Source organism: Pan paniscus, chromosome 12 (assembly GCF_029289425.2).
Source record: "Pan paniscus chromosome 12, NHGRI_mPanPan1-v2.0_pri, whole genome shotgun sequence".
NCBI classification, from domain to species: domain Eukaryota; kingdom Metazoa; phylum Chordata; class Mammalia; order Primates; family Hominidae; genus Pan; species Pan paniscus.
Window position 1 is genome coordinate 50,834,164 of NC_073261.2, and position 27,813 is coordinate 50,861,976.

Genomic DNA, 27,813 nt, shown 5'->3' on the forward strand with positions numbered 1-27,813 from the left:
AGTACACTGTGTGCCCATAAAGCAACAGCTGTGATACCTTAGATTCTCTTTCATTTGTATTTGATTTATCAGTAAAAAAAAAAAAATATATATATATATATATATAGTTTTCATTTAGCCAGTCATCAGTTCATTTAATAATTTGAACAACTATGTGGCTGGCTCAAGGCTAGGTGATGGTAAAGTGATGGTAATTCTGACAGTCTTAGTTCCTGCCTTCTGGGGGCTTACAGTTATTACGGGATGGGCATTCAAGAAGTAAATACACAGATAAAATACATGATGATTATAAACTGGTAACTGCTATCCCGGACAAGAACAGGGTGCTCTAGGAGAGAATGAGAGAGGTTTAGGTTGGGGGTGTCCAGTAAAGGAGAAAGATCTGTAGGCGCATATTCATTCTTTACAACATGCTGTCTATTGAAGGGATGTCACAGGGTGCTAAGGGAGCTCTAAGGAAGGAGTGCCTGACCCTTGAATAGGGCTGAAAAGCTTCGGAGGGAAGGGACATTTAAACATAATCTTAAAGAATATGTGAAATTTTTTCATGTGGAAAGGGAGTAGAGATGTTACAGGTGGAGGCAACACGTGGTGTTTGGGGAGACTCTTAATCAGCAAGAGTGGGACATAGGGGAGTGGCAAGAAATGAGCAAGGAGGCCAGGCAGGGTGGCTCACGCCTATAATCTCAGCACTGTGGGAGGTCAAGGCAGGCAGATTGCTTGAGCCCAGGAGTTCAACACCAGCCAGGCCAACATGGCAAAACCTCATCTCTACCAAAAATACAAAAAAATTAGCCAGGCATGGTGGTGTGAGCCTGTAATTCTAGCTGTTTGGGAGGCTGAAGTGGGAGAATCCCTTGAGCACAGGAGGTGGAGCTGGCGGTGAGCCAAGATCACGCTTCTGCATTATAGCCTGAGTGACAGAATGAGACCCTGTCTCAAAAATAAATAAATAAAAGAGAAATGAGCCAGGAAAGACAGGCAAGGGCCAACTACTCAATGTAGGTTTTTGTATGAGAGGCAAGTCACTGAAGGGAATGGCAACTTACCAAGGGCCTGGCAGACTTTTTCTGTAAAGGATCAGATAGTGAGTATTCTAAACTTTGTGGACCTATAGTCTGTCATAGCTATTCAGCTCTGCCACTATGGTGCAAAAGCAGCCACAGACAATATGCAAATGAGTGAGTGTGGCTATGTGATAATAAAACTTTATAAACAAAAACAGGCAGTGGGCTGGATTTACCCATGAGCAGTAGTTTACCAGCCCCTGCTCTAGAGTGATAATGCTGGTGGGTGACTCTGTGAATGCTGAATTGGAGGATGGGGAGAGAATGGAGGTAGGGAGCCAGTTAGGAGCTATTGCTTTAATTCAGGGAACTTAAGGAAGGGACGATGGGGAGAAATGGTTTGTGGTGTGCTCCAAAGTGAAAATGACAGGACTGCAGACCAATTTGATGAGAACATGTCTAGTTGTTTCTTTAATGCTCAGTGGACTGATTCTTCCAGAGAAGGAAAAAAAAGTCTTGGGTATTCTGGGTGTGTGACTCAGAATCATGCACACATCTGGGAGGTCACCTGCTGGTCACTAGACATCGTGCTTGGTGCATTACATAGATTATCTCCTTGTTAAGCATAATTCTTAAGAATTCTTTAGAATGTTAAGTTGTATTTCCTATTTCAAATTGAAGTTTGAAAATTGCAAGTCATTTGCCTAAAGCTATATAGCTGGTAAATGGAGCTAAGATTTAACCCAGGTCTGGTGTCAAAGCCTGTACCATTCCTGAGATGCAGAATGTTTTCTCCTCACCCGGTGGGTGGCATGAAGCTCCATCCATGAACCTGTGCAGCTCCATTCTTTCCGCTCTGTTCCTTCTAAGACCCATCCAGCAAGGAGGACAAGGGAATGCACGTAGGGAAGACAAATACCAAAGTCGGCTGCAAGTGTTAATCTGTTTTAACTGCCAGCCTGTGTGCATTTCCTAGGGTTCCTATAATAAAATATCACAAATTGGGTGGCTTAGAATAATAGAAATGTATCGGCTCATGGTTCTGGAGGCCAGAAGGCCAAAATCAGGATGTCAGCAGGGCCATGCCCTCTCTGAAGACTCTAGGGAAAGATCTGTCCCAGGGTTCTCCCATGGCTTCTGGTAGCCTTAGGTGTTTTTTGTTTTTTTTTTTTTTTGGCCTATTGATGGCTGTCTTCTGTGTCTTTTCACATCATCTTCGCTGTGTGTGTGTCTGTGTCCAAATTTCCTTTTTATAAGAACACCAATTATATTGGGTTGAGGCCCGCCCTAATGCCTTTGTCTTAATTTGATTAAATCTGTAAAGACCCTATTTCCAAATAAGGACATATTTTGAGGTGTTGGAAGTTAGGAGTTCCCCATATTTTTAGGGGAAAAGACACAATTCAACCCCTAACATGACCCTTTCCCAAGAAGAATTCAGGAGCTTCCTCTGACCAAGATCCCTGAGTGGATCTCAATTCAGTTCCTTCTCCAAGGTGTCTTCATCTGTGGTCAGTTTTTCCATTCACGTCCTATATACACTGCTTGGGACATGAAGATTTTGTCTATATTTACATATACTTTTATTACTACAGTTCAGATGGATTTCTGTTCTAACTCCTTAGCCTTTGCATTTGACAGTGTTCTCTCATCTTCATTCGCTGCATTTTCCCCCCAGCCTCTTCTTTCCCTACTTGGCACTTTGCTCATTCATTCATTAGTTCATATAACAATAAGTGCTAAGTTCCTGTTGCATTCTGGGGACTATGCTAAGCTCCAAGGATATAAAGGTGAAAAGATGAAAAAAATAGTTCCTGCTCTTGGCGAATGTTTATGGGAGGCCACACAAGCAAATAGAGTGGAGAAATTGAATAGGGAAGTGTGAGTGCAGCTTCCCAGCTTAGCATCCTCAGTGGCTCCCTACTGTTGCTAGGAGAGAGTCTGAGCTCCCTTGCAGAACACACCAGGCCTCCCGTGACCTGGCCCCAGCCCCCTCAACAGTTTCCTCTCTCACTTTCCCTTCCTTTCACTTTGTGCCTCACTCATTTTCATCCACTTGCTCTTCCCCAGCTATACAATTCTCTCTCTCAAATCGTGTCTTTCTCCAGGAATGCTCTTTGAGTTGAGAGGTGCTCATCCTCCCCCATTCTCAGCTATTATCTGCTTGATTAACTCCTACTTCTTTGAGACTGACCTCTGGGGGTACCTCTTCCAGGAAGCTATGACCCCTTCCTCTGCCATCCTTGTAGCTCCTTGGGCTTCCCCTTGGTGACAACCTCTCCTCCCCCTAGGATACACTGACTGAGGCTTATTTATCTTCGTAACTGCAGTGCCCAATCAAATGCCTGTATTAATAGGAGCTTCATCAATTAATGAGTGAATGAATGATTTCTGTGTCCTGTGCTTTGCTTCTGCCCTCCAGGCTGCACTTTCCCTTTAGCCTCCTTCCCCGGAATCACATGTCTGGTCACCACTTTTTCTCTACTGCTCAAGGCCTCCTTTCTGTTGTGCTGACACCTCAGTTACGCTGGCCCTAATGATCAGTGGCTACACTTGGCTACCCACTGACCATCATCTCTTTGGTCTGCCCTGCTTACCACAGAGAAGCCTTCTTATTTGCCTATGGGAAGATGGTTCTCATCGGGAAAGCAAAACTTCCTCTATGGCCTTCTCTGTTTCTCCAGTCCCAAAGTTTCCCCTCTCCCAATTCCAGGAGCAAGGGACACACTATTTCTGCTTCATTGATTAATTCAAAAGCATTTTTTTATTCTCAAGCTTGTATCTGGAGTTGTGGTTGAATTACTCTCACCCTTTTCTACTTCTGCCTTTCTAACTAAAAAGATCTGTTTATTACATCTTTTTCTGCTTCATATTTTGGGTTTTTCCTATATATTAAATGTTACAGTGATTTTTGGAAACTTCTCAGCATTAAAACTCTTCAATGAAATCTTATGTGGAATATTAATGACTATAACAGAGCAAACCAACATTTTGTTATATATATTAGCTTGATAAATTTAGTTTTTAACATACAGTTAGTGAAAACAATGAGAATGTTATGAAAATTTGAAATTGAGGGTTTGGGATGAACATTGTAGCCTCATGGCATTCTCACTATCAAGTGTACCCCTGTATTTTATATTGACTGTACAACATGCAACAGCTAGATTTTGGAAATTATAGCACTTTTAAACAAGATACCTTACAGATTCAGGCTATTCTGATTTCAATGATCTAGAAACACGAAAGATAAATATAGGAAGAATTGGTTTTAATGTTGACTCACTAACACTATGTAACAATTGTTTAATTATAAGAGGTCTAATGGAAAGGAACAGATTCTTTCACTTAGATTCACCAATTTATATCTTTGGCAGAAAATTCTTCCCAAAATTATGTTGTATCATCATGAGAGGTTAATTATGTTATTAATTTTTTTTTCAGAAACTCCAGTGTTTGTTTCTCTGTAGTAATCACTTAAAGCCTTTAACACAGCAAAACATGTTTAATCTGGCATTTTGAGCTCAAACTTCAGTTGTCAGTTTCATCATGGACACTATCGGCCACAAGAGAAGCAGTAATAGAATGGCCCTGCGTTGCTGTTGGTCTTGATCAGTCTAAGATCAAAATAAGCATGCTACTGGTAATGCTAATAATACTAATAATAATGCTACTGGTAATACTTACCATGGTACAGCATGTTATGTGGTCACATATTACCGTATAGTTTAGTATTATGTCTTTATAAGAGCATATATTCCAGGGAAGTCCCTGAGCCCTTCCTGGCCTTTAATTGAGCATGGCGCTAGGGGGCCAGGGTGATGGTAGTGTACTTGCTCATACAGTTTTACAGCATAAGAATACTTGCATGGATCTGAACTGTTGAAAGATCTTTTTTGGAACTACAGCTTTCCCAATTAATGACACATCTACATGTGTTCAAACATTTTCATGGTTTTGGCAGGAGAACCTTTATTCTGAAGCGGGCATGAGTATATTATAACCTGTGGCTCATGTAAACCACTGGGGTCTATGATTGTTCACATTTGGTATCACACACTTGTCTGTGTTTACCATTTTAAAAATATTTTTAAATGTAATTTGAATCAAACATTTCTAGAACCCTTGAAATGAATAAGTTGACCTCCATTGTGTTAGAATAAGGTGTAAGAAAATTGTGGTCTCAGGTGGGATCTTTAGCAGGGCTGGCTTGGGAAGACCTCCCTGTTTTGATCAGGTAAACATCTGCCCAGGTCAGGGCTTTCACCTCCGGGGAGCTCAGCAGTTTGTCTGTGCTGAATTCAATTGAATTGACACAGGGCAGGTCCTATGTGGTTGTAGGACTAGTTCCCCCTGGTGAGGAATGATTAGGAAGGTCTCAGGTAGAAGCCGCCCACCTCCCCAAGAAGCCACACAGGTCCCACCCAGGGAGGCTGGCACAATCCCCACCCAGAACTTCTCTCCCCCCAGCTCCTTGCGGGGTGGGGTGGGGGTGCTGCTCTGGGCTTCTAGACTTCCAGGTCAAGGTTTTTTTTTGTTTTTTTTTTACCCACTCACCTCCTGCTGACTTCCTCAGGGTCCCTGTGCTTGTTCTCTGGTTTTAATAATTGTAATGACCTTAGAAGTCACTTTTGGGACTGGGAAGCCAACACAGAAACAAATCAGATGACCAGGAATACTCCTTGTTCCCGTTCGTGTGTTCCTTGGTCACGCATTACTTCTGCGAGTTCTACATATTTGTAGATGTCTCCGGTGTACTGGGTTTGGGAGGCCCCACTGATTAGGAATAGAATGTGGGCAAGTGATTGCCTTTTTAAAATGTCCTGAATTAAGGATCCACAAGTCTGTCAGCATGGTCTTCCCTATTTGCAATTCTAGAGAAAAAAAAAAGCCATACAGGATTCGGTCAGAATTATTCAAGCGCGTGTATCGTGGCTGACCAACAGGGCTGAAATTCTTTTTATGCCCAGTGTGGTATGGATGTTGTGACTGACTTCCATTCTATACAGCCATTTCCTGCCAGTCTCCATGATTTTTTATTTTCCAGTGGACACTTGCAGGCTAATGTTCCCTGTGGTTCCAGGGATGGGCACTTTCCCTTCACATTTGATATTTTTTCTCAGGATTGCCTCATCTAGCTTCATACGTCTGCAGATGACTCCCAAGCACTTTTAACTATTACCCTGGAGTCGCAATATGATTCCAACCTACCTTTCCAAAATTATTCCCCCAAACTTTGTTACATTTCCTACAAACCAGCCAAACTCCAAGTTCTTGGGTCTCCCTACATCTTCTCCATGAAGGGTGAATCTGTAAGGGCCTTATTTTCAAAGACCTTATCACCCAATGGAAACATATGAAAAGCACATACTTTTACTCAGTGCGAAAGAGTGGCACACAGGGTTGCAGGAGTCCAAAAGAGGGAGTGATTATGCACGCAGGAGAGGATCAGAGAATGTTCTTGCAGGAGGTGATGTGACATGAACTTTGAAGGATGGGTAAGACTCGGAAATGCAGTGATGCAGGAAAACACATGCCAAACAGAGCAAAACCCAGAAGTAGAACCAAGTGGGAAATGAACGGAGAAGACAGTGGTTCTGTTTGCCTGATGTTGGGCTGTGATGGAAAGGTAGGTTGGGAAGAACTCATGAAGTGCTTTGATTTACAGGCTCACATTTGAATTTCACTCTAGGCAGTGTGGATCCTTTGGCAATTTTGGAACAGATGAGTGGCATTGTTAGAACACTGTTTCCAAATGCTCAGCCTGGCACCATGTATTAGTCCGTTTTCACACTGTTGATAAAGACATACTAGAGACTGGGCAATTTACGAAAGAAAGAGTTTCATTGGACTTACAGTTCCACGTGGCTGGGGAGGCCTCACAATCATGGCAGAAGGCAAGGAGGAGCAAGTCACATCTTACGTGGATGGCAGCAGGCAAAGAGAGGGCTTGTGCAGAGAAACTCCCATTTTTAAAACCATCAGATCTCGTGAGACCCATTCACTATCAGGAGAACAGCATGGGAAAGACCCACCCTTATGATTCAATCATCTCCCACCAGGTCCCTCCCATAACACATGGGGATTATGGGAACTACAAGATGAGCTTTGGTTGGGGACACAGAGCCAAATCATATCACACCACTGTATGAGATTGGGGTGCACGGGGGAAGAAAGGAGAGAAATTTCTGAATTAGAGGAGTGACAGTGGGATGGAGGGTTAGAAAGGATAGGAGGTAGGATTTTTCCGGGCAACGGAGAGGAAGGGTCCAGGGTGATCCTCAGGTTTGAGCCTGTGTGACTGGAATCCTCAGGATACTATGAACACTGTAGAGAAAAGAGGAGGCAGGTAAGCTGGGGGAATGAACTTAGAACATGATGAGCTGGAGGGATGTCTGGGAAGTGCAAGTGGAGACTCCTCCCCCAATAACCTCAGTGTTCTGGACTCCAGGTCAGCACAGTCTAGCTTCCTCCTCCAATCCTCCTAGTTAGGACCAGCCCACCTTGATGCCCAGACTTATCTGACTTGAGGCAGTAAATAACTCAGCAGGTCTCCCTGACCCCATGAGGGCATAGAGATTAGGGCATCAATTCTGATGGACTGATCATGAGAACCTTCCTGCCTATGTCCATCTCCTGTGTCTTACCTCACAGGACTAGCTTTTGATTGTCTCTGAAAATTAGTGGTCCCTTTCTGAGGTTCCGACTCGTATAGTCCCTCTTGGGACAGAAACCTCTGCCTCCAGGCTGGTGCTAGGGCCCTAATACTTATGGACAGAACCTAGAGTCTGAAAACTGGTTTTTAAAGATAACTTCTGAGTTTTCTATCTGTTCCATCAGCCAAGGGGACATCTTGTGGTTGCCGATTGTTGACAGTTTTAAAGCTCTGCAGGTTGGCTCAGCTCTATTGTATGCAAGGCCCAGTCCATCCCCATGCCTGTGTTGTCCTCAGGGAGGGGCCCTGGCCCTCTCTGCACTTCCAGATCCTACTTCACATTCAATATCACACCATGCGAGTGACTCCCAGGAAGTATGAGATGTCCAGCAGGTATACAACACACTCTGCATCTTGTACTCACTTGGGACCTTTGATGAAAGCATCTTGCATGCTGCTTCCCAGGTTTTTGACAATCCTGTGGATTCTCACACTTCTGTCCCTACCTTGGTTGTAGGGAACCATGAATAGACACCTGCCTTTATGTTATACTGGAGGTCTCTGGACTGCTGGTGTTGGTGTCTTCTGTTTTTATTGCTAGCTGCATCTTGATTCGTACAGCGCCATCATCCGATTCCATGGGAGCTTCCTTTGTGTTTGTAGTTTGGGGACTGCAGAAATAAACCAAAGTTGGAGAGAGTCTTGGAGCATCTACAGCCTCCATGACTGACTTAAACATCTTCAATCACTTTCTTCTCATTCTGAAGACTTCACATAATTAAAACCATGCCCAGCCAAACGCAAAATAAATTTTGCACATGCTGCTTGAATTACTGTGCAAGCTTACCCCAGTGTGGCTTTTTCCGAGATTAATATTTCAGGAAAACTATTCCTCTGGGTAGGCTGAAGCCAGCAGCTGTGGAAACTCAACATTTGCTTTATACAATGAAACTTTAGGACAGGGCTGCTTTTCACATTTCTCAGATGTGCTGCTCATTTGGAAAAAATAAGTACTCTTGGCAAAGTCTGCATGGAATGAGCCCCAGCTTGTGCTTCCGTCTATTCAGATAGGAAATGATGAGAAAATGTGGCTCTAAATGTCATCATGCAACATTGGCACTGAAAAATAATAATCGCCATTTCTTGAGCACCTATTACTCTGTGCCAGGTATCTTACAAGCCCTGCATCCTCACAAACACCCTGTGAGTGTGCCACACCTAGGTGTGTCTATCTTCTGATTCCTGCTTTGCCCTTGATAGCAGGGGCTGACCTGGAAGGCTGCCTTCCCCAGGCTCCATACCTATGGTTTCTTTCTAGAGGAAGGTTGCTGCACCTGTGGAAGGTTGCAAGGTAGTGAAAAGAGGAAACCAGAGTATTTCTTCCCTCTCTCCCTTCTTAAATCATCCCTGCCAGCAATGTCTGCATCTCCTCCATGGCTCCAGCTCCCACTATTTGTGTCCTCCATGGTTCCTGGTTCTTCCTGGTGACTCTGGCTCCTGGGCTTTGGCAACATTGCCTCCTACCTTTATGCCTTCAATTACCCACTGCCTACTATTGCTAATATCTGATTACTTCATGACCCCATCCCAAGACCTTACTCCAACTAATTTTATCTTTTTAAAGTCATACAAACTTAATTTTTTTATTTTTCATTTTTTAAAATTATTTAATTTTTTAGTTTTCCCATTTTGCCTGATCCTTAGTAAGTATGCAAGGTTATATGAACTTAAGAAGATCTTTGTACTCTTGACTTCATTATCTATTGCAATAATCTTCAAATCTCAGCTTTTCTATCACCTGTAACCTATATTTCTATCTTCACCACTGCCACCAATTCCCTGCGTTAAATTCCTTCTGCTGCAAATACTGAAGCAGTGTCTATTTCTTTACTTAGATGCTGATTGATGGATTGAGGTAGGAATCATTAGCCTCGTTTTAAAGATGAGGAAATGGGAAGTCAGGGAGGTTAACTAACTTGTCTAGTCTTAAAGATAGGGCATGGTGGAGCTTAGGTTTAAACCTATGCTTGGTTAATCCTGAAGCTTGTGCACTTTCTTGTATATCAGCCCGTGTTCTGTTTACTGGCATCATAGCAAGTTTAATTTCTTGTGTATAATCACTTCATATTCTGGAAAAAGAAAACTCTCATAGTTTTCTTCAGGATTTCCCAAGATAAAACATTTTCTATCCCTTCAGCTGTTCCTCATAAGAAAGAGGATATTTCCCCTAATATCCTGGTCGAACTTTTAGATCAATATTTCTCAAGATTTAATGTGCAGATTATGGTTCAGGAAGACTCTAAAGATTATGCATTAAAATGTATTTTTAATTAGACTTTTTTTGGAGATAATTTTAAATGTATATGCAGTTGCAAGAAATAATGCAGAGCTCCCATGTTCCATTTAACTAGTTTCCCCAGTGATGACATCGTGCAAAACTGTGCTACAATATCACAACCGGGATGTTGACATTGATACAGTCAAGATACAGAACATTTGCATCATCACAAGGATTTCTCATGTTGCCGTTTTTTAGCTACAATAACTTTCTGTCTCACCCCAATCCTTCCTTAACCTCTGAAAACTACTAATTTATTCCCTATTTCTATAATTTTGTCATTTCAAGAATGTTGTATAAATGAAATCATACAATATGCAGCCTTTTGGGATTGCGTTTTTAAATTCAGAATAATCCTCTGGAATTCATCCAGGTTGCCTTGTGTATCAACAGTTTGTTCTTTTTTTGTTGCTGAGTAGTATTACATGGTATAGATGTACTACAGTTTGTTTAAACATTTACTCTTCGAAGGACGTATGAATTATTTCCAGTTTTGGGCTATTGCAAATACAGCTGCTATAAATATTCATGTACCCAGTCCCAAAAAGTTGCATATTGTGATCTCATTTATACAACATGCTGTCATTGACCAAAACTTCATTAATGTGGTGCAGGACTGTATTTCATTCTTTAGGCAGCAGTAAATGGTGTTGTATTTTTTAACTTTAGTGTTCACTCTTAGTATATGGAAATACAGTTGATTTTTGTAAGTTTATGTTGCCTGCAACCTTGCTGAACTCACTAGTTTTATTTTATTTTATTTTTTGTTGATGGGAATGGAGTCTCGCTCTGTCACCCAGGCTGGAGTGCAGTGGTGCAATCTCAGCTCCCAGTGGTGCAACCTCCACCTCCTGGATTCAAGCAATTCTCCTGTCTCAGCCTCCCGAGAAGCTGGGACTACAGGCACATGCCACCATGCCCAGCTAACTTTCATATTTTTAGTAGAGACAGGGTTTCACCATATTGGTCAGGCTGGTCTCGAACTCCTGACCTTAGGTGATCCACCTGCCTCAGTCTCCCGAAGTGCTGGGATTACAGGTGTGAGCCACCACACCTGGCTAAACTCACTAGTTTTAAGAGGTGTATTAGTCTGGTTTGCAGAAGGAACATCTGAGGCTGGGTAATATAAAGAAAAGATGTTTATTTGGCTCATCATTCTGCAGACTGTACAAGGATAGCATCAGCATCTGCTTGGCTTCTGGTGAGGCCTCAGGAAGCTTTTACTCATAGCGGAAGACTAAGGGACAGCAGGCATGTTATATGGTAAGAAGGAGCAAGAGAGATGCTAGGCTCTTTTAAACAGTCAGCTCTCGCATAAAGTAATAGAATGAGAACCCACTCATTACCACAAGGGCAACACCAAGCCATTCATGAGGGATCCATCTCCATGACCCAAACACCTCCCACCAGGTCCCACCTGCAACATTGGAGAACACATTTTAACATGAGATTTGGAAGGACAATGTCCATGGCATACCTGGAGGTTTTTTGGGTAGATTCCTTGGGATCTCTATTGACAGCCATATCACCTGCAAATAGGGACGGTTTTATTTCTTCCTTTCCCATCTGTGTGTCTTTTAGTACCTTTTCTTGCCTCAAGGTAATGGTTAGAACTTACAGTGTTATGTTGATTTAAGAGTGGGGAGGGTGGGCATCTTTACCTAGTTTCTGATCTTAAAGAGTAAACATTGAGTATTTCATGATGAAGTATAATGTTAGCTATAGGTCTTTTGCAGATGCTCTTTATCAAGTTGAGGCAATTCCCCTCTATTCATATTTTTCTGAGAATTTTTTAAAATCATGCATGGGTGTTGAATTTTTGAAAAAATTTTTCTGCTCAATTAACATAACTTTTTTTCTTTAGCCTATTATTAATGGCAGTTTACATCAATTGATTTTTGAATAAGCCTTGCATTCTTGAAATAAGCCCCATGTAGTCATGTCATAAAAAGTCATTACGAAAAAAATCCTTTTTATACGTTCCTGAATTCTACTTGCTAATATTGTGCTAAGGATTTTTTTTATTTTATCTATGTTCCTGATGGCTTTGAGTTTTCTTTTTTTGCACTATCTTTGTCTGGGGTTGGTATCCGTGTAATGCTAGCTTCATGAAATGAATTGGGAAGTATCCCCTCTTCTCTGATTTTCTGGAAGAGGTGGTGTAGAAGTGGTGCTAATTCTTCTTTAAACATTTGATAGAATTTTCTAGTGAAACCATCTAGGCCTGAAGTTGTTTTTTTTTTGGAGGGGGATGGGGTTAAAATTACGAATTCAATTCTTTAATAGCTATAGGGCTATTCAAATTATCTCTGTCATATTGGATGAGTTGTGGTACTTTGTGTTTTTCAAGGAACTCGTTCATTTTGTCTGAATTGTCAAACTTATGTGTGTAGGAGTTGTTCCTAGTATTTCCTTACTATTTTTTGTCATCTGCAGGGTCTGTTAGTGATGTCTACTGTTTTGTTTCTGATATTGGTAATTTGTAACTTCTTTCTTTTTTGGTCAGTCTTGCTATAGGTTTGCCAATTTTATAGATTTTTTTTCAAAGGCCCTCTGGTAATTTTCTTTGCTCTAAAGTCTACTTTATAGACTTAATAGATATCAATGTAGACTTGTTTTCTATTGGTTAATGGTTGCATAATATAAAAATTTTATCCTTTTTCTTTAAACCTGACAATATTGTTTTTGTACTTTGTTTTATTTGGGGGGGAGGTGTTTTTGCTTTGTTTTGTTTTTAAGACAGGGTCTTGCTCTGTCACCAGGCTGGAGTGCAGTGGCGTGCTCTCAGCTCATTGCAACTTCTGCCACCTGGGCTCAAGCCATCCTCCCCCTTCAGCCTCTTGAGTAGCTGGGATTACAGATGTGCACCATGCCTGGCTAATTTTTGTATTTTTTGTAGAGACGGGGTTTTGCCATGTTGCCCAGGCTGGTCTCTAACTCCTGGGCTCAAGCAATCTGCCCGCCTTGGCTATAAAAAACCATGTACCAACTATACACTATAAGAAACTAACTTCATATATAACAATACTGGCAGTGGCTGGGTGCGGTGGCCCACGCCTGAGAAAATAATCCAAGAAAGGATTTTTATAGTTTCTTATAGTGTATAGTTGGGACATGGTTTTTTTAAAAAACATTTTATTTCAATAGCTTTAGAGGTGCAAGTATCTTTTGGTTACATGGATGAATCGTACAGTGGTAAAGTCTAGGACTTTAGTGTACCCATCACCTGAATAGTGTGTGTTGTACCCAATGGGTAGGTTTTCATCTCTCACTCCCTCTACCCTTCCCCATTCTGAGTCTCCAATGTCTATTATATCACTGTATGCCTTTGTGTACCCATAGCTTAGCTCCTACTTGTAAGAGAACACATGGTATTTGGTTTTCCATTCTTGAGTTATTTCGCTTAGGATAATGGCCTCCAGTTCTATCCAAGTTGCTGCAAAAGACATTATGTTATTCTTTTTATGGCATTCAACTGATGAATGAATTACATACACATCACATTTTCTTTATTCATTGGCCGAGGTTACTTAAGTTGATTCCATATCTTGCAATTGTGAATTGTGCTGCAGTAAACATATGTGTGCAAGTGTCTTTTTATATAATCATCTCTTTTCCTTTGGGTAGATACCCAGTAGTGGGATTGCTTCATCAAATGGTAGATCTACTTTTAGTTATTTGAGAAATCTCTATATGGTTTTCCATAGAGGTTGTTCTAATTTACCTTCCCATCAGCAGTGTATAAACAAGAGTTCCTTTTTTTTTTTTTTTTTTTTTTTGCCATATCTATGCCATCTATTGCTTTTTGACTTTTTAATAATGGCCATTCCAGTGAGGATAAGTGATATCTCATTGTGAGTTTAATTTGCATTTCCCTGATGATAAGTGATGTTGAGCATTTTTTCATATACTTGTTGGCCATTTGTATATTCTCTTTTGAGAAACTTCTATTTATATAATTTGCCCACTTTTTAATGGGATTTTTTTTTCTTGCTGATTTGTTTGACTTCCTTGGAGATTCTGGACTGATCTTTGACAAGGCACACAAAAACATAAACTAGGGAAAGGATACCCTATTTAGTGGATGGTGCTGGGAAAATTGGATAGTCACATGTAGAAGAATTAAACTGGATCCCTGTCTCTCACCATGAACAAAAATTAAGTCAAGATGGATTAAAGACTTAAATATAATATCTGAAACCATAAGAATTCTAGAAGAAAACCTAGGAAAACTATTTTAGACATTGACCGAGGCAAAGAATTTGTGACTAAAACCCCAAAAGCAACAGAAACAAAAGAAATAAATGGAATCCAATTAAACTAAAAGGCTTCTGCAGAGCAAAAGAAATATTAACAGAGTAACAAACAACCTACAGAATGAGAGAAAATATTTGCAAACTATGCATCCAACAAAGGGTCATTTTTAAAATCCACTTTGCCAATAGCTATCTTTAATTGGTGTATTTAGATTATTTACACTTAATGTCATTACTGAGATGTTAGGGCTGATGTTTGCCATTTGGTCTTTTGTCTTCTGCTTTTTGTTTGTTTGTTCCTCTGTTTTCTTTTTTTTTTTTTAGTTACTCGAACATTGTTTTAGAATTCCATTTTGATTTGTTCGTAGTGTTTTTAAGTGTGTTTCTTCATATAGTTTTTCTAGTGGTTGCTCCAGGTGTTACTACATATATATATTTACCATCTGCTGGTGCCATTTCACCAGTTTGAGTGAAATATAAAAACCTTACCATGCTTTGCTTCCCTTTGCCCTACTCCAAAGTGGGTCTTAAATATTTCCTTTACATACATTAATTTTTCATTTTAACTTAATTTTATTTTATTTTTGAGACAAAGTCTCTCTCTGTTGCCCAAGCTGGAGTACCGTGGCACAATCATAGCTCACTGCAGGCTTGAATTCCTGGACTTAAGCAATCTTACTGTCTCAACATCCTGAGTAGCTGAAACTATAGGCATTTGCCACCATGCCCTGCTAAGTGCTTTTTTAAATTATTGGGAGGCTGAGGCGGGAGGATCACGAAGTCAGGAGATCGAGACTATCCTGGCTAACACGGTGAAACCCCGTCTCTACTAAAAATACAAAAAAATTAGCCAGGCATGGTGGCGGGCGCCTGTAGTCCCAGCTACTCGGGAGGCTGAGGCAGGAGAATGGCGTGAACCTGGGAGGCGGAGCTTGCAGTGAGCCAAGATCGTGCCACTGCACTCCAGCCTGGGCAACAGAGCAAGACTCCGGTCTCAAAAATAAATAAATAAATAAATAAAATAAAATAAAATTATTATTATTATTTTTTAGAGATTGGGGTCTCACCATGTTGCCCAGGCTGGTCAAAACTCCTGGTCTCAAGTGACCCTCCTGCCTCCACCTCCCAAATCGCTGGGATTACAGGTGTGAGCAACTGCACCTGGCTTCCTTTATATACATTCAGAACCACATCAGAAAGTGTTAACATTTTTGCTTCAACTGTTAAATACGAAAACTCATGAGGAAAAGGAAAGCCTATTGTATTTACCTATATTCGTGCTTTCTTCTTTCTTGATATCTCATGATATCTTTTTAAAATTCTTTTCTTTCTTTTTAGAGGACTTTAGTAATTCTTCTTGGGTAGGTCTGCTGGTGACAATTTCTCTTAGTTTTCCTTCATTGGAGAATGTCTGGTTTCCCCTACATCTTGAAGGGCAGTTTTGCTGGGTATGGATTCTGGATTCACAGTTCATTTCTTTCAGCTGCTGAAACATACATTGTGCTACTTACTGCCTTTTGACTTCCATGGTTTCCAATGAAACATCCTCTGTGTTCTGAATTGTTTTTTCCCTATAGCTAAGATGCCGTTTTTCTCAGGCAGCTTTCAATGTTTTTGTCTTTGGTTTTTTTTTCTTTCTTTTTTCTTCTTTCTTTTTTCTTTTTTTTTTTTTTTTAAAGACAGGGTCTCACTCTGTCACTCAGGCTGGAGTGCAGTGCAGTGGGGCAATCTTGGTTCACTGCAGTCTCGATCTCCTAGGCTCAAGTGATCCTCTCACCTCAGCCTCCTGAGTAGCTGGGACCCACAGGTGCATGCCACCATACCCAGCTAATTTTTGTATTTTTAGTAAAGATGGGGTTTTGCCATATTACCTAGGCTGGTCTCAAACACCTGAGCTCAAGTAACCTGCCCACCTCGGCTTCCCAAAGTGCTGGGATTACAGGCTTGAGCCACCACACTCAGCCTATTTAGTCTTTAGTTTTCAAAAGTTTAATTACAGTGTGTCTTCACATGGATTTCTTTGGATTTATTCCATTTGAGATTTGCTCAGCTTCTTGAATCTGTAAGTTTACGTTTCTTGACAAATTTGGATTTTTTAAAGCCATTATTTCTTTGATTACTTTCTCAGTTCCTCTTCTTCCTCTTTCATTCTGGAGCTCCAGTGACACAAATGTTAGGTCTTTTGTAATAATCTCACAGATCCCTAAGATTCTGTTCATTTTTTTTCCAGTCTATTTTTTCTCTGTAGTTCAACTAAGTAATTTCTATCATTCTGTCTTTCAGATCACTCATTGTTCCCTCTGCCTCCTCCATTTACCATCAAGCCCATCTATTTATTTTGAGCTTTTTATTTTGGTTATTGTATTTTTTTACTGTGTGGAATGTACTTAATAAATGTTGGCTTTTATTATTGTTGTTAATAAAAATAAACATAACCTTTTCTTTTAATTACCAGACCTACAATACCAAGTTTCACTCACATAAACACTGGCTGTGTTACAAGTATTTCCTTATTCAATTCCTTTATTCCTTTAGTTCTTTTCATATGCCACGTGTCCTGTCCTTTCTTTATTTTAAAATTTTTTTTATTTCAATAGTTTTTGGGGAACAGTTGCTATTTAATTACATGGATAAGCTTTTTTTTTTTTTTTTTTTTATTTGAGACAGAGTCTCACTCTCTCACCCAGGCTGGAGTGCAATGGCCTGATCTCGGCTCACTGCAAGCTCTGCCTCCTGGGTTCATGCCATTCTCCTGCCTCAGCCTCCCGAGTAGGTGGGACTACAGGCACCCGCCACCACGCCCAGCTAATTTTTTTGTATTTTTAGTAGAGACGGGGTTTCACCGTGTTAGCCAGGATGGTCGCGATCTTGTGACCTCGTGATCTGTCCGCCTTGGCCTCCCAAAGTGCTGGGATTACAGGCGTGAGCCACTGCGCTCAGCCATTACGTGGATAAGTTCTTTAATGGTGATTTCTGAGATTTTGGTGCAAGTATCACCCAAGCAGTGTATACTGTACCCAATGTATAGTCTTTTACCCCTTACCCTCCTCCCAGCCTTCCCCGAAGTCCCCAAACTGCACTGTATTATTCTTATGCCTTTGCGTCCTCATAGCTTAGCTCCCACTTAAAGGTGAGAACATGCAATGTATGGTTTTCTATTCCTGAGTTACTTCACTTAGAATAATGGTCTCCAACTCCATCCAGGTTGCTAAGAATGCCATTATTTCTTTCCTTTCTATGGCTGAGTAGTATTCCATCATATATAGAATATTATATATATATATATATATATATCTACATATTCTTTATCCACTCATTGATTGATGGGCATTTGAGCTGGTCCCATATTTTTGCAGTTATGAATTGTGCTGCTACAAACATTCATGTGCAAGTGTCTTTTCCATTTAATGACATTTTCCTCTGGGTAGATGCTCAGTAGTGAGGTTGCTGGATCAAATGGCAGATCTGCTTTTCGTTCTTTAAGGAATCTCTGTACTGTCGTATAGTGGTCGTACTGGTTTACATTCCCACCAGCAGTGTAAAAATGTTCTCTTTTCACCACATCCATGCCAACATCTATTAGTTTTTTATTTTTAAATTATGGCTATTCTTGCAGGAGTAAGGTGAGTACTCCTTGGTTATGTATATTCCTAAATACTTTATTTTTGTTTTTGCAGCTATTGTAAAGGTGACTGAGTTCTTGATTTGATTCTCAGCTTAGTCACTGTTGGTGTATAGCAGGGCTATTGATTTGTATACATTGATTTTGTATCCTGAAACCTTACTGAATTCATTTATCAGTTCTAGGAGCTTTTTGATGAGTCTTGAGGGTTTTCCAGGTATATGATAACATCATCATCAAACAGTGACCATTTGACTTCCTCTTTACCAATTTGAATGACCTTTATTTCTTTCTGTTTCTGATTGCTCTGGCTAGGACTTCCAGTACTATGTTTAATTGAAGTGGTGAAAGTGGGCATTTTTGTCTTGTTTCAGTTCTCAGGGGGAATGCTTTCAACTTTTCCACATTCAGTATAATGTTGGCTGTGAGTTTGTCATAGATGGCTTTTATTACCTTAAGGTATGTCCCTACCATGCTGATTTTGCTGAGGGTTTTAATCGTAAAGAGATGCTAGATTTTGTCAAATTTTTTTTCTGCATCTATTGAGATGATCATATAATTTCTGTTTTTAATTCTGTTTATGTGGTGTATCACATTTATTGACTTGTGTATGTTAAACCATCCCTGTATCCCTGGTATAAAACCCACTTGATCATGGTGGACTATTTTTTTTGATATACTGTTGGATTCAGTTAGCTAGTATTTTGTTGAGGGTTTTTGCATCTATGTTCATCAGGCATATTGGTCTGTAGTTTTCTATTTTGTTACGCCTTTTCCTGGTTTTGGTATTAGGCTGATACTGGCTTCATAGAATGATTTCAAAAGGATTCTCTCTTTCTCTATCTTTTGGAATAGTTTTAGCAATATTGGTACCAATTCTTCTTCGAATGCCTGATAGAATTCAGCTGCCAATCCATCTGGTCCTGGATTTTTTTTTTTATTGGCAACTTTTTTGTTATTGTTTCAATCTTGCTACTTGTTATTGATCTATTCAGAGTTACTGTTTCTTCCTGGTTTAATCCAGAGAGGGCTGTGTATTTCCAGGAATTTATTCATCCCCTCTAGATTTTCTAGTCTGTGCTCATAAAGGTGTTCATAGTAGCCTTGAATGATCCTTTGTATTTCTATTGTATCGGTTGTAATATCTCCTGTTTCTTTTCCAACTGAATTTATTTGGATCGTCTCTCTCTTCTTTTCTTGGTTAATCTCATGAATGGTCTAACAATTTTGTTTATCTTTTCAAATAATCAGCTTTTTGTTTCAATTATCTTTTGTATTGTTTTTTGTTTATTTCAATTTCATTTAGTTCTGTTGTGATCCTTGTTACTTCTTTTCATCTCCTATGTTTTGGGTTTGGTTTGTTCTTGTTTCTCTAGTTCCTTAAGGTGTGACCTTAGATTGTCTATTTGAGCTCTTTCAGATTTTTTGATTTAGGCATTTAATGCTGTGAAATTTCCTCTTAGCACCACTTTTGCTGTATCCCAGGGGTTGTGATAGATTGTTTCATTATTATTCAGTTCAGACAATTTTTAAATTTCCATCTTTATTTCATCGTTGACCCAAAGATCATTCAGGAGCTGATTACTTAATTTCCATATATTTGCATGGTTTTGAGGGTTCCTTTTGGAGTTGATTTACAGTTTTATTCCACTGTGGTCTGAGAGAGTAGTCAATATAATTTTGATTTTCTTAAATTAATTGAGACTTGTTTTGTGGTCTATCATATGGTCTATCTTGAATAATGTTCTGTGTGCTGATGAATAGAATGTATATTCTGTTGTTGTTGGGCAGAATATTCTGTAAATATCTGTTAAGTTCCTTTGTTCTAGGGTATAGTTTAAGCACATTGTTTCTTTGTTGACATTCTGTCTTGATGACCTGTCTAGTGCTGTCAGTGGGGTATTAAAGTTCCCCACTATTATTGTGTTGCTGTCTATCTCATTTCTTAGGTCAGGTGGTAATTGTCTTATAAATTTGGGATCTCCAGTGTTGGGTACATATATATTTAAGGTTAGTGTTAGGGTTAGGGTTTGCTGAACTACCGTGCTCCAGGCTGGTACTGGGGAGTGTCTGCAAATAGTCCTTTGATGCGATCTATCTTCAGGTCTCTCAGCCATGGATACCAGCACCTGTTCTGGTAGAGGCAGCAGTAGAGTGAAGTGGATTCTGTGAGAGTCCTTGGTTGTAGTTTTGTTTAGTGCATTGGTTTTCTTAAATGCTGGTTATGCTTATAGTGAAGTTGTCACACAGACAGATTCAGGACCTCTGCTTAGCCAGGATGTTACAGATAGTGAAATTAGCTGTTGTTTTCTCCTTTCTTGGAGCAGGGTTGTTCTGTCATGAGTTACTGTAATGGCTTGAGTTGGTTGCCCTCCAGCCAGGAGCTTTCAAGAGAGCATCAGCTGTGGTTATATTGGGGGATGCAAGCTTGCCCTAAGGTCACCTGGATAACTTCGGGTTTCTCAGGCAATGGGGGGTGCTATAGAGCTCCTGCAAGTTTATGTCTTTTGTCTTCAGCTACCAAGGTGGGTAGAAAAAGACCATCAGGTGGGAGTAGGGCTAGGTGTGTCTGAGCTCAGATTCTTCTTGGGTGGTGCCTGCAGAGACCACTTGGGGGGACGGGGCAGTGGTTCTCAGGCCAATGGAGTTATGTTCCAAAGGGGATTATGGCTGCTTCTGATGTTTCATACAGATTGCCAGGGAAGTCGGGGAAAGCCGGCAGTGACAGACCTCACCCAGCTCCCACACAGCCAGCAAGGCCAGTCTCACTCCTGCCAACAGCCAACAGAGCTGAATTTATTTACAGGCCTCTGGTGCACAGGGCTGAGATCTTGCCCCAGGCTACAAGCCTCCCTGCTGAGAAAGCAAGCAAGGCTTTCAGGCCTCACCCCTCCCTGACTGCCACAGCTTCTGTGCTCATCTGCACCTCCTATTCGCCCCCACCCCTCAGATTCTGCCTAGGAATCTGAGGAAAATTCATACTTGATCAAAATTATTACAAAGTTCAGCTGCAAGTCTCTTTCTCCCCGTGGCCCTTCCCCAATTCCACTGGCTGCCATCCCCTAGGAACCCTGTGAGATAAAGTGAGAAATGGCTTCGCTGGGCTTCCCTGGGGATCAGGAGTGCCTACAGGGCACTTCCCACTGCTTCTTCTACTTTTATATTTTGCTCAGCTCTCTAAATTCATTTCAGCTCTAGGTAAAGTTAAATCCTTTTTCCATGATCTAGATTTCCAGGTTCCCCAGTGAGGGTGTATGTTCAGAGGCAGACTTTCCTCCCCTCACTTCAGGCACTGACTGTGTTTTTGGCTGTTTCTTGGAGTTTGCAGTGGCAAGCCACTGCTTTCAAAGGGTTCGTGAATTCTTTCAGTTGCCCTGGTATGTTCCTGTGGTGGTTCTTGGAGCAAAAGTTCACAATGTGAGTCTCCAAACGCTCCTCATTATTGTATTTTTTTAATCATAAAATTCTGTTTTTTCCTTATATCTTCTCTTTATTTGCAGAGACTTTTTATTTCTTTGCTGAGGCTTTTAATTTCTTTATTTGTTTTAAGCATGTGCATAATTGCTTGTTGAAGTATTTTTAAAATCATGGTGTTTAAAAATCTTTGCCAGATAACTCTATTATCCCTATCATCTTAGGGTTCACATCAATTGATTGACTCCTCTTTACTGCTGGATGGGGATGGGAGTTCTGGATCCCATGTGGTCTCCACTGATGTGGGGCTTATAACCACTGGTAGTGATGAGAGTCCTGACTAGGCTGCCTCTGATACCCCAGTGGAGAGGGGCAGGGGGAGGAGTATCTAGTTATTTCTAGGAGGGGGCGGATGTCCAGGCTTCCCATGTAGTCCTTACTGATATTGCCAGGGAAGGTAGCTCATTACTAGCAATCTCAGGTGAAAGTCTCATCTCTCCCCTTGGGCCTTCTCTGACATCACTCTGGCAAGGGTGTTGGAGTTTCTTGCTATGGTCTCTTAAGGGTGAAAGTCTAGGCTATCTACCCAGGCTTTGCTGGTGTGGGTGTGGGTGTGGATGAGGCCATGGGTTTTTTGTTTTTTAAAATGATGTTTGGCTGAAGTAGAGTGGCTATTGTCTAAGAGTTTTCTGTCTTGCTAGAACACTCCTTTCCTGGTCCTCTGGCTAGAGAGAGCAGGCATTTGTTGGGAGTCTGTTTGTCTGCACCAGTTGTGTTGGGTTTCTGGATTGCTGGCTTCTTCAGCTACCTCATCTCCTTGGTTCTTAGTGTGCATTATCCTTTACCTGGACTACTGAGTTGAACCCCCAACAAGTCTTTCAGACCATCTCTGGCTTCTCCAACACATCCTGCACACTTCTGCCAGTGTTTTCTTCCTACAAGGCAGAACTGACCATGTCACTCTCCTGTTAATATTATTTACTATCCATAAAATAAAGCTCAACCTCTGTAAGGCACTGCAGATCCACCAAAATGCAATTCCAACTTTGCCTTTGCAGCTTTGACTTCTGTTCAATTTCTCTGCCTATCCCTTTGCTGCTGTGCTAAAGATGTGTCGTGTACTTTAGCTCCTGCTCTTCCTTCTGTCTCCAGTGCTTTGCTTTACTCTAGCAAAGTATAGTTTCAAAGTTAAGAGCACTGGAGTTGGACTGACTAAGTTTAAATTCCAACTTTATCATTTTCTAGCTAGGTGATCTTAGGCAACTTTACCTCTCCATAGCTCAGTTTTCCCATCTGAAAAACAAGGATAATAGCATCTACCTCATGGGACTGTTATGAAACTTAAATTAAGTAGCACTTAGCAAATTATCCGGTTGAAGAGAAAGGTCTCAATAAATGTGGACTATTAGTATAATTCATTATTAAATTAATACTCAGTAGTTAAATTAATATGCAGTTGCTCAACATTCAATTTGAATGTTACCTCTCTATGAAGTCTTTATGGGTCCTCTGCATTGCTACCTTATTATTGAAATTAATTATTCTTTTCCCAACTGTCCACTTAATTTACATCGCATTTACACTTGATTCTGTTTGCAGTGCAGGTAGGTAGATCGCTGACCATATTTGCTCATTTCTGGATTTATTCATTCAAAGGAAGCACTATGAGTCAATCATTGGGCACAGAGGTAAGATGTGGATCTTCCTTCAGAGAATTCTCAGTTCCTTAGTAGCTGCAGATTGCTTGCTAAATAAACGGTTCTGGTGGGGCTTAATAAATATTTATTGATTTAAGACAAGCAAGCTCTGCCTTGGGATAGGAAGGTAGGCAGCCTCCAGGCTAAACAGCATCACAGTGTGTTAAAGTTAGAAACTTTTTGTGAACCACCCTTGGTACTGACCTCTGCATAGTGCTAAGTGAAGGCTTCAGGCTCTGTGTTAGAGCCCTGCTGTAACAGCATTGGTATTCCTGTGGTCTGTGGCCACCACCACGTGAGTCTTGTCTAGGACCATATCATTTCTTAACCCTGGTCCTTTTATGTTCAAATCAAGACAAAGATTTTTCTTGAGGTCTCAGGAGTTATATCAGTGTCATTGAGGACATTGTTCATTCTGTTTTAAGGCCCATGTCTGACAATCTTAGCCTCACACACCTTGACTCCCATCATTGAGACAGAATTTGTTTTAAAGCACTTATGTGCCAGGAACTGTGTTATCTACCACAAATGCAGAAGGATGGGACACAAGAGCCCCCTCAACAGCCAGGAGCTCATAGTCTCCATGCTGGAGCAATCGTTAGAAGCACAAAGCTGATTGTTTCACTATGGCCACCTTACCAACAATGCTTTGGTAGACAGGCTGGATATGAAGCCAGATATTTTAGGCCAAGGAGGGACTGATGGAAGAAATGGAAAGAGGAAATATAAGTTCCTATGAAGATGTATGGCTGTGAAGGGAAGTAGAATGGGTGATAAGAAACTACAGCGGAGGTTGAGCAAAGGGAAGATTGCTTAAAGGTGGGGGAAATTAGGTAAGTTTATAGTAGATAAAAGGAGATAAGGGCAGTAGATCAAAAGAGAGATTGAGATAGTGATTTGGAAAGAATAAGCAAATATTTGAGAAAGAACAATAGATATTCATGTACACATACATATATACATGCATGCATACATACATATATACATTGTATATTTATATATGTATGTATATAAGTATAGAATGTATATATGTATGTGTGTTTATATATATGCATTTATATGTGGGGCAAGAAGGTGAGGAGAAAGTGAAAAACTAAAATTTTGAGAAAAAGAATTATGCATATATATGTAATCACTCTATGTACATATTACCTATTTATCTACCTACCTATCTATCAATCCATCTATCTGCCTACCTATTTATATAGAGAGATGGAGATCAGCCAGAAAAGGGAAAGTCAAAGAAGAATCATTCATTAATGGAACCATGTCCTGTAGGAAGAAGGAGGAAATAATTTGAAAGCACAGGTGAAAATTCCTTAGAGACAGAAGGAAGGAAGGTCAGAATGAGATGGAAGGGAGGAAAGTTAGAGTTCATGTAGGGTGCCCTCTATCTCTGGAAAGCTGAGAAGATTGAATGAGAAGATTGAAGAATGAGAAAGTGAGAAAGTAAGATGTCAGGGACATACATGTAGGCTTTCCTAGCAGCACTGGGGGCCTCAATTGATGTTGTAAACTCAGCATTTGCAATGCTGCAAATATGAATGATTATATTTTTTCAGAAGCACTAGCCTGTAGGGAGGAGAGCAGGCAGGTGAGGGTTGGAGTGCTTTGGGAGTTAGGCCTGAGGTTGAGGAGAGGGCAGCAGAAGGGTCCTGGTGAGAGCAGCATGTAGTGTAGTTGTAGTAGCCAGGCTGTGTAGAGAAAAGATGAATCTAGGATGACAGTGATAAACTGAGTGAGCAGGGAGGGGATGAGAAGATAGAAGCCTCAGAGAGCTTGGGGAGCACGTTTACTTTGATTCAGGTATGGAGAGTACATAGCAGTATTCTCACGCTGCTAATAAAGATATACCCGTGACTGGGTAATTTATAAAGGAAAGAGGTTTAATTGACTCACAGTTCTGTATGGCTGGGGAGGCCTTAGGATCATGGTGGAAGGGGAAGCAAACACGCCCTTCTTCACATGGCAGCATCAAGAAGTACTGAGCAAAAGGGGGAAATGCCCCTTATAAAACCATCAGATCTCATGAGAATTCACTATTAGGAGAACAGAAGCATGGGGGTAACTTCCCCATGATTCAATTACCCCCTAGCTGGGTCCCTCCTACAACAGTTGGGGATTATAGGAACTATATTACAAGATGAGATTTCAGTGGGGACACAGCCAAACCATATCAGAGAGGTAAGATAGAGGTTCTGATTGGAGAGTGAGATTTCTCAGTGTGAGTCATTCATCCAGCAAACAGTCCCTGAGCATTAGCTCTATGCACTTATTGTGGGAAACTCTGAGAACAAAGAAAAGAATTAAGGCATGGTCCCTGCCCTTAAGGAGTTCACAACCCAGTATTCAGAGGTAAAACCTTTCCAGGTGATGACATGGTCCAGGATACATCTCTGGAAATGATTCACTGTGATGGTTGGGAGGGGAAGGTTGATGGGGCAGTGGAAGCCAAGTGGCTGGCAGGCTGGCATGTTAGATGTATCATCCCCAGGTGCTTATCAGCACTACAAAGAAAATCGGGGTTTCTCTCGGCTCAGTTATTTCTCTGGGGCCATGTGTATCCTCTCCCCAGTCGGTGATATAAGGACTGTTTTTCCATTTGAGCTTTTGCTCTTCAGACTCCATGTGACTGTCCTAGGGTCAGTGCCTGATAGTTTTCACCAGTGTAGAGTGGAAGGTCAATGGGCCTCAAAGACCTACTTCTGCACTTTGGTATATGAGTCTGTAGACAGTTACCCATCCCATGCTTCCAGTTTCCTTTTCTTTCTTGCCCTTATTTTCTTGACCTATAAAATTAACATAGGATGGTGCCACCAATCCATTTTGGGGAAGAAGCAGCTGAGATGTGTCTCTATAAAGTAATCAATAAGCAGAAGTTGGAAGCCACAGTAGTTGGAAGGGTGTGATGATGACGAATGAATGAGTGTGCACACGTGAAGTGGGGACAGCTCAATGCTCAGAGCTCCGTGACTGATTTCATTCTTCCTGCAAGCCTCTAAATGAAGCTAGACACAGAGAGGAGATTTCCCACCTGGGCTGAGCAGAGGCCTTGACACTTCAGCAAGGAAGGCACAGGGTGTTGGAATCTACATATCAGCATTTCCAGGATTCTAGTTCCTACAGAGCTGTGTGAGACTTCATTTCATGGCCCATCTGGGCATTGCTAGAAGGAAACAGAATTCCCTCCCTTCCTGTTCCAGAGAGGCTGGCCTGCAAACTTCACTGATGAGGGGCCAGATTGGGACATCCCACACTAGCTGTTTTGTGGATTTTGGCTGACAGGAGCAGAGAGGAAGCATGTTTCTTTGATCTTTTACCTCTTGCATCCTTTCTGGTATGACCTTGGGAGACTGGTTTATCTGGCTGTCTAGTTCAAATTCCAGATTACGCTCTGTCAAAGGGCTTTCTCCTCTCTGGGGATGCTATTCATCCTTCCAAGGATCCAGACACTAGCCACCAAAGCTTCTCTGCTGGGTTCACACACATACAAGGTCTAAGGTATGATGTGATCTCCTGGGTATGTGATGGTTTTTGTGCTGCTGCTTGTTTCTTTCAGAGTCTGAGAAGCCAACTGGGGCCAAGCAAGTTTTAGAACCTCTACTGGCTGATGCCAACATCATCAGAGATGAACTGTTCTTACCAGAAACTTCTCTGCTCCTGACACCACACCTCTCCCCAGGTAGCTAAAGGGATAATGAGATTATTACCCCCTGAACACTATGTATGGGGGTGACATACCAGCGGACACTCAGTTCCAATTGCAATATCATAGACACAATATTAGAAGAATATTTGGACACTTTGATAGCCAAAGAAAGGCATTTGGAAGATTCATAGGGGGCTTCACTGCAATAGGTCTTTCCTTTGCTTAAATCATGAATTTTTAATTAAATTTTACACAAATACATTTTTTCATCTATTCATACTATCTTTTTCCTGTTAATCTATAAATATGATAGAGTACACTTATTTACAATCCAATTTTTAAAAATAAGTGCAATAACATCTCTTACTTAAAATTAAGCCATATCATAATGTGATATGAATTAGAATTTTATTGACTTCAAATTTAATACCGCTAAAAGATAACTCTTTTAATCATTCTTATTAAAAGTTAATCATTCTTATTAACTTAAAACCAAAATTTGATTGCAAGATTCTTTAAATAAAGTAACCTTCAAAATTCACTGTTTTACCTCACCAACACAATTTTTAAATTGTGGTAAAATACATATAACAAAATTCATCATCTTAAATTACTTTTAAGTGTATAGTTCAGTGGCATTAAGTATATTTACATTATTGTGCAACCATCACCATCATCCTTCCCCAGAACTCTTTTCATCTTGCAAAACAGAAACTTTGTACCCTGTACCCTGTTCAATAATTATCTTTTCCCTGCTCCTGCTCCTGACAACCGCTACTCTACTTTCTGTCTCTATGAATATGACCACTGTTGGTGCTTCATACATGTGGAATCATATAAAACCTGTCCTTTTTGACTGGCTTATTTCACTTAGCCTAATGTCCTCAAGTTTAATCCATGCTTATGCCTTCCTTTTTAAGGCTGTGCGTAATATTGCATTGTATGTGTAGACAACATTTTATTTATTCATCCATCTGTGGATGGACATTTGGGTTACTTCCACCTTTTGGCTATTGTGAATAATGCAGCTCTGAACACTGGTGTACAAATTCTGTTCAAGTCTCTGCTTTAAAATCCTTTGAGTATATACCCAGAGGTGGAATTGCTGGGTCATACGATAATTCTATTTAAACATTTTTTAAGGAATAGTCATCCTATTTTCCACAGTGGCTGCA

General features: G+C 40.7%; 1 protein-coding gene across 3 annotated transcripts in view; it reads left to right on the forward strand.

Annotated features, from left to right (window-relative positions):
* Nucleotides 1–27,813, forward strand: part of EVA1A (eva-1 homolog A, regulator of programmed cell death) — a 154,551-nt gene that overhangs the window by 97,775 nt on the left and 28,963 nt on the right. For 2 of the 3 annotated variants that reach the window (XM_008962662.4, XM_063594588.1), the window contains exon 3: nt 26,549–26,671. The exons of the other annotated variant lie outside the window; for it this stretch is intronic. In XM_008962662.4, coding sequence (XP_008960910.1) covers nt 26,549–26,671 — 123 coding nt within the window. The remainder of the gene's footprint in view (nt 1–26,548; nt 26,672–27,813) is intronic. 3 annotated transcript variants of the gene reach the window in all.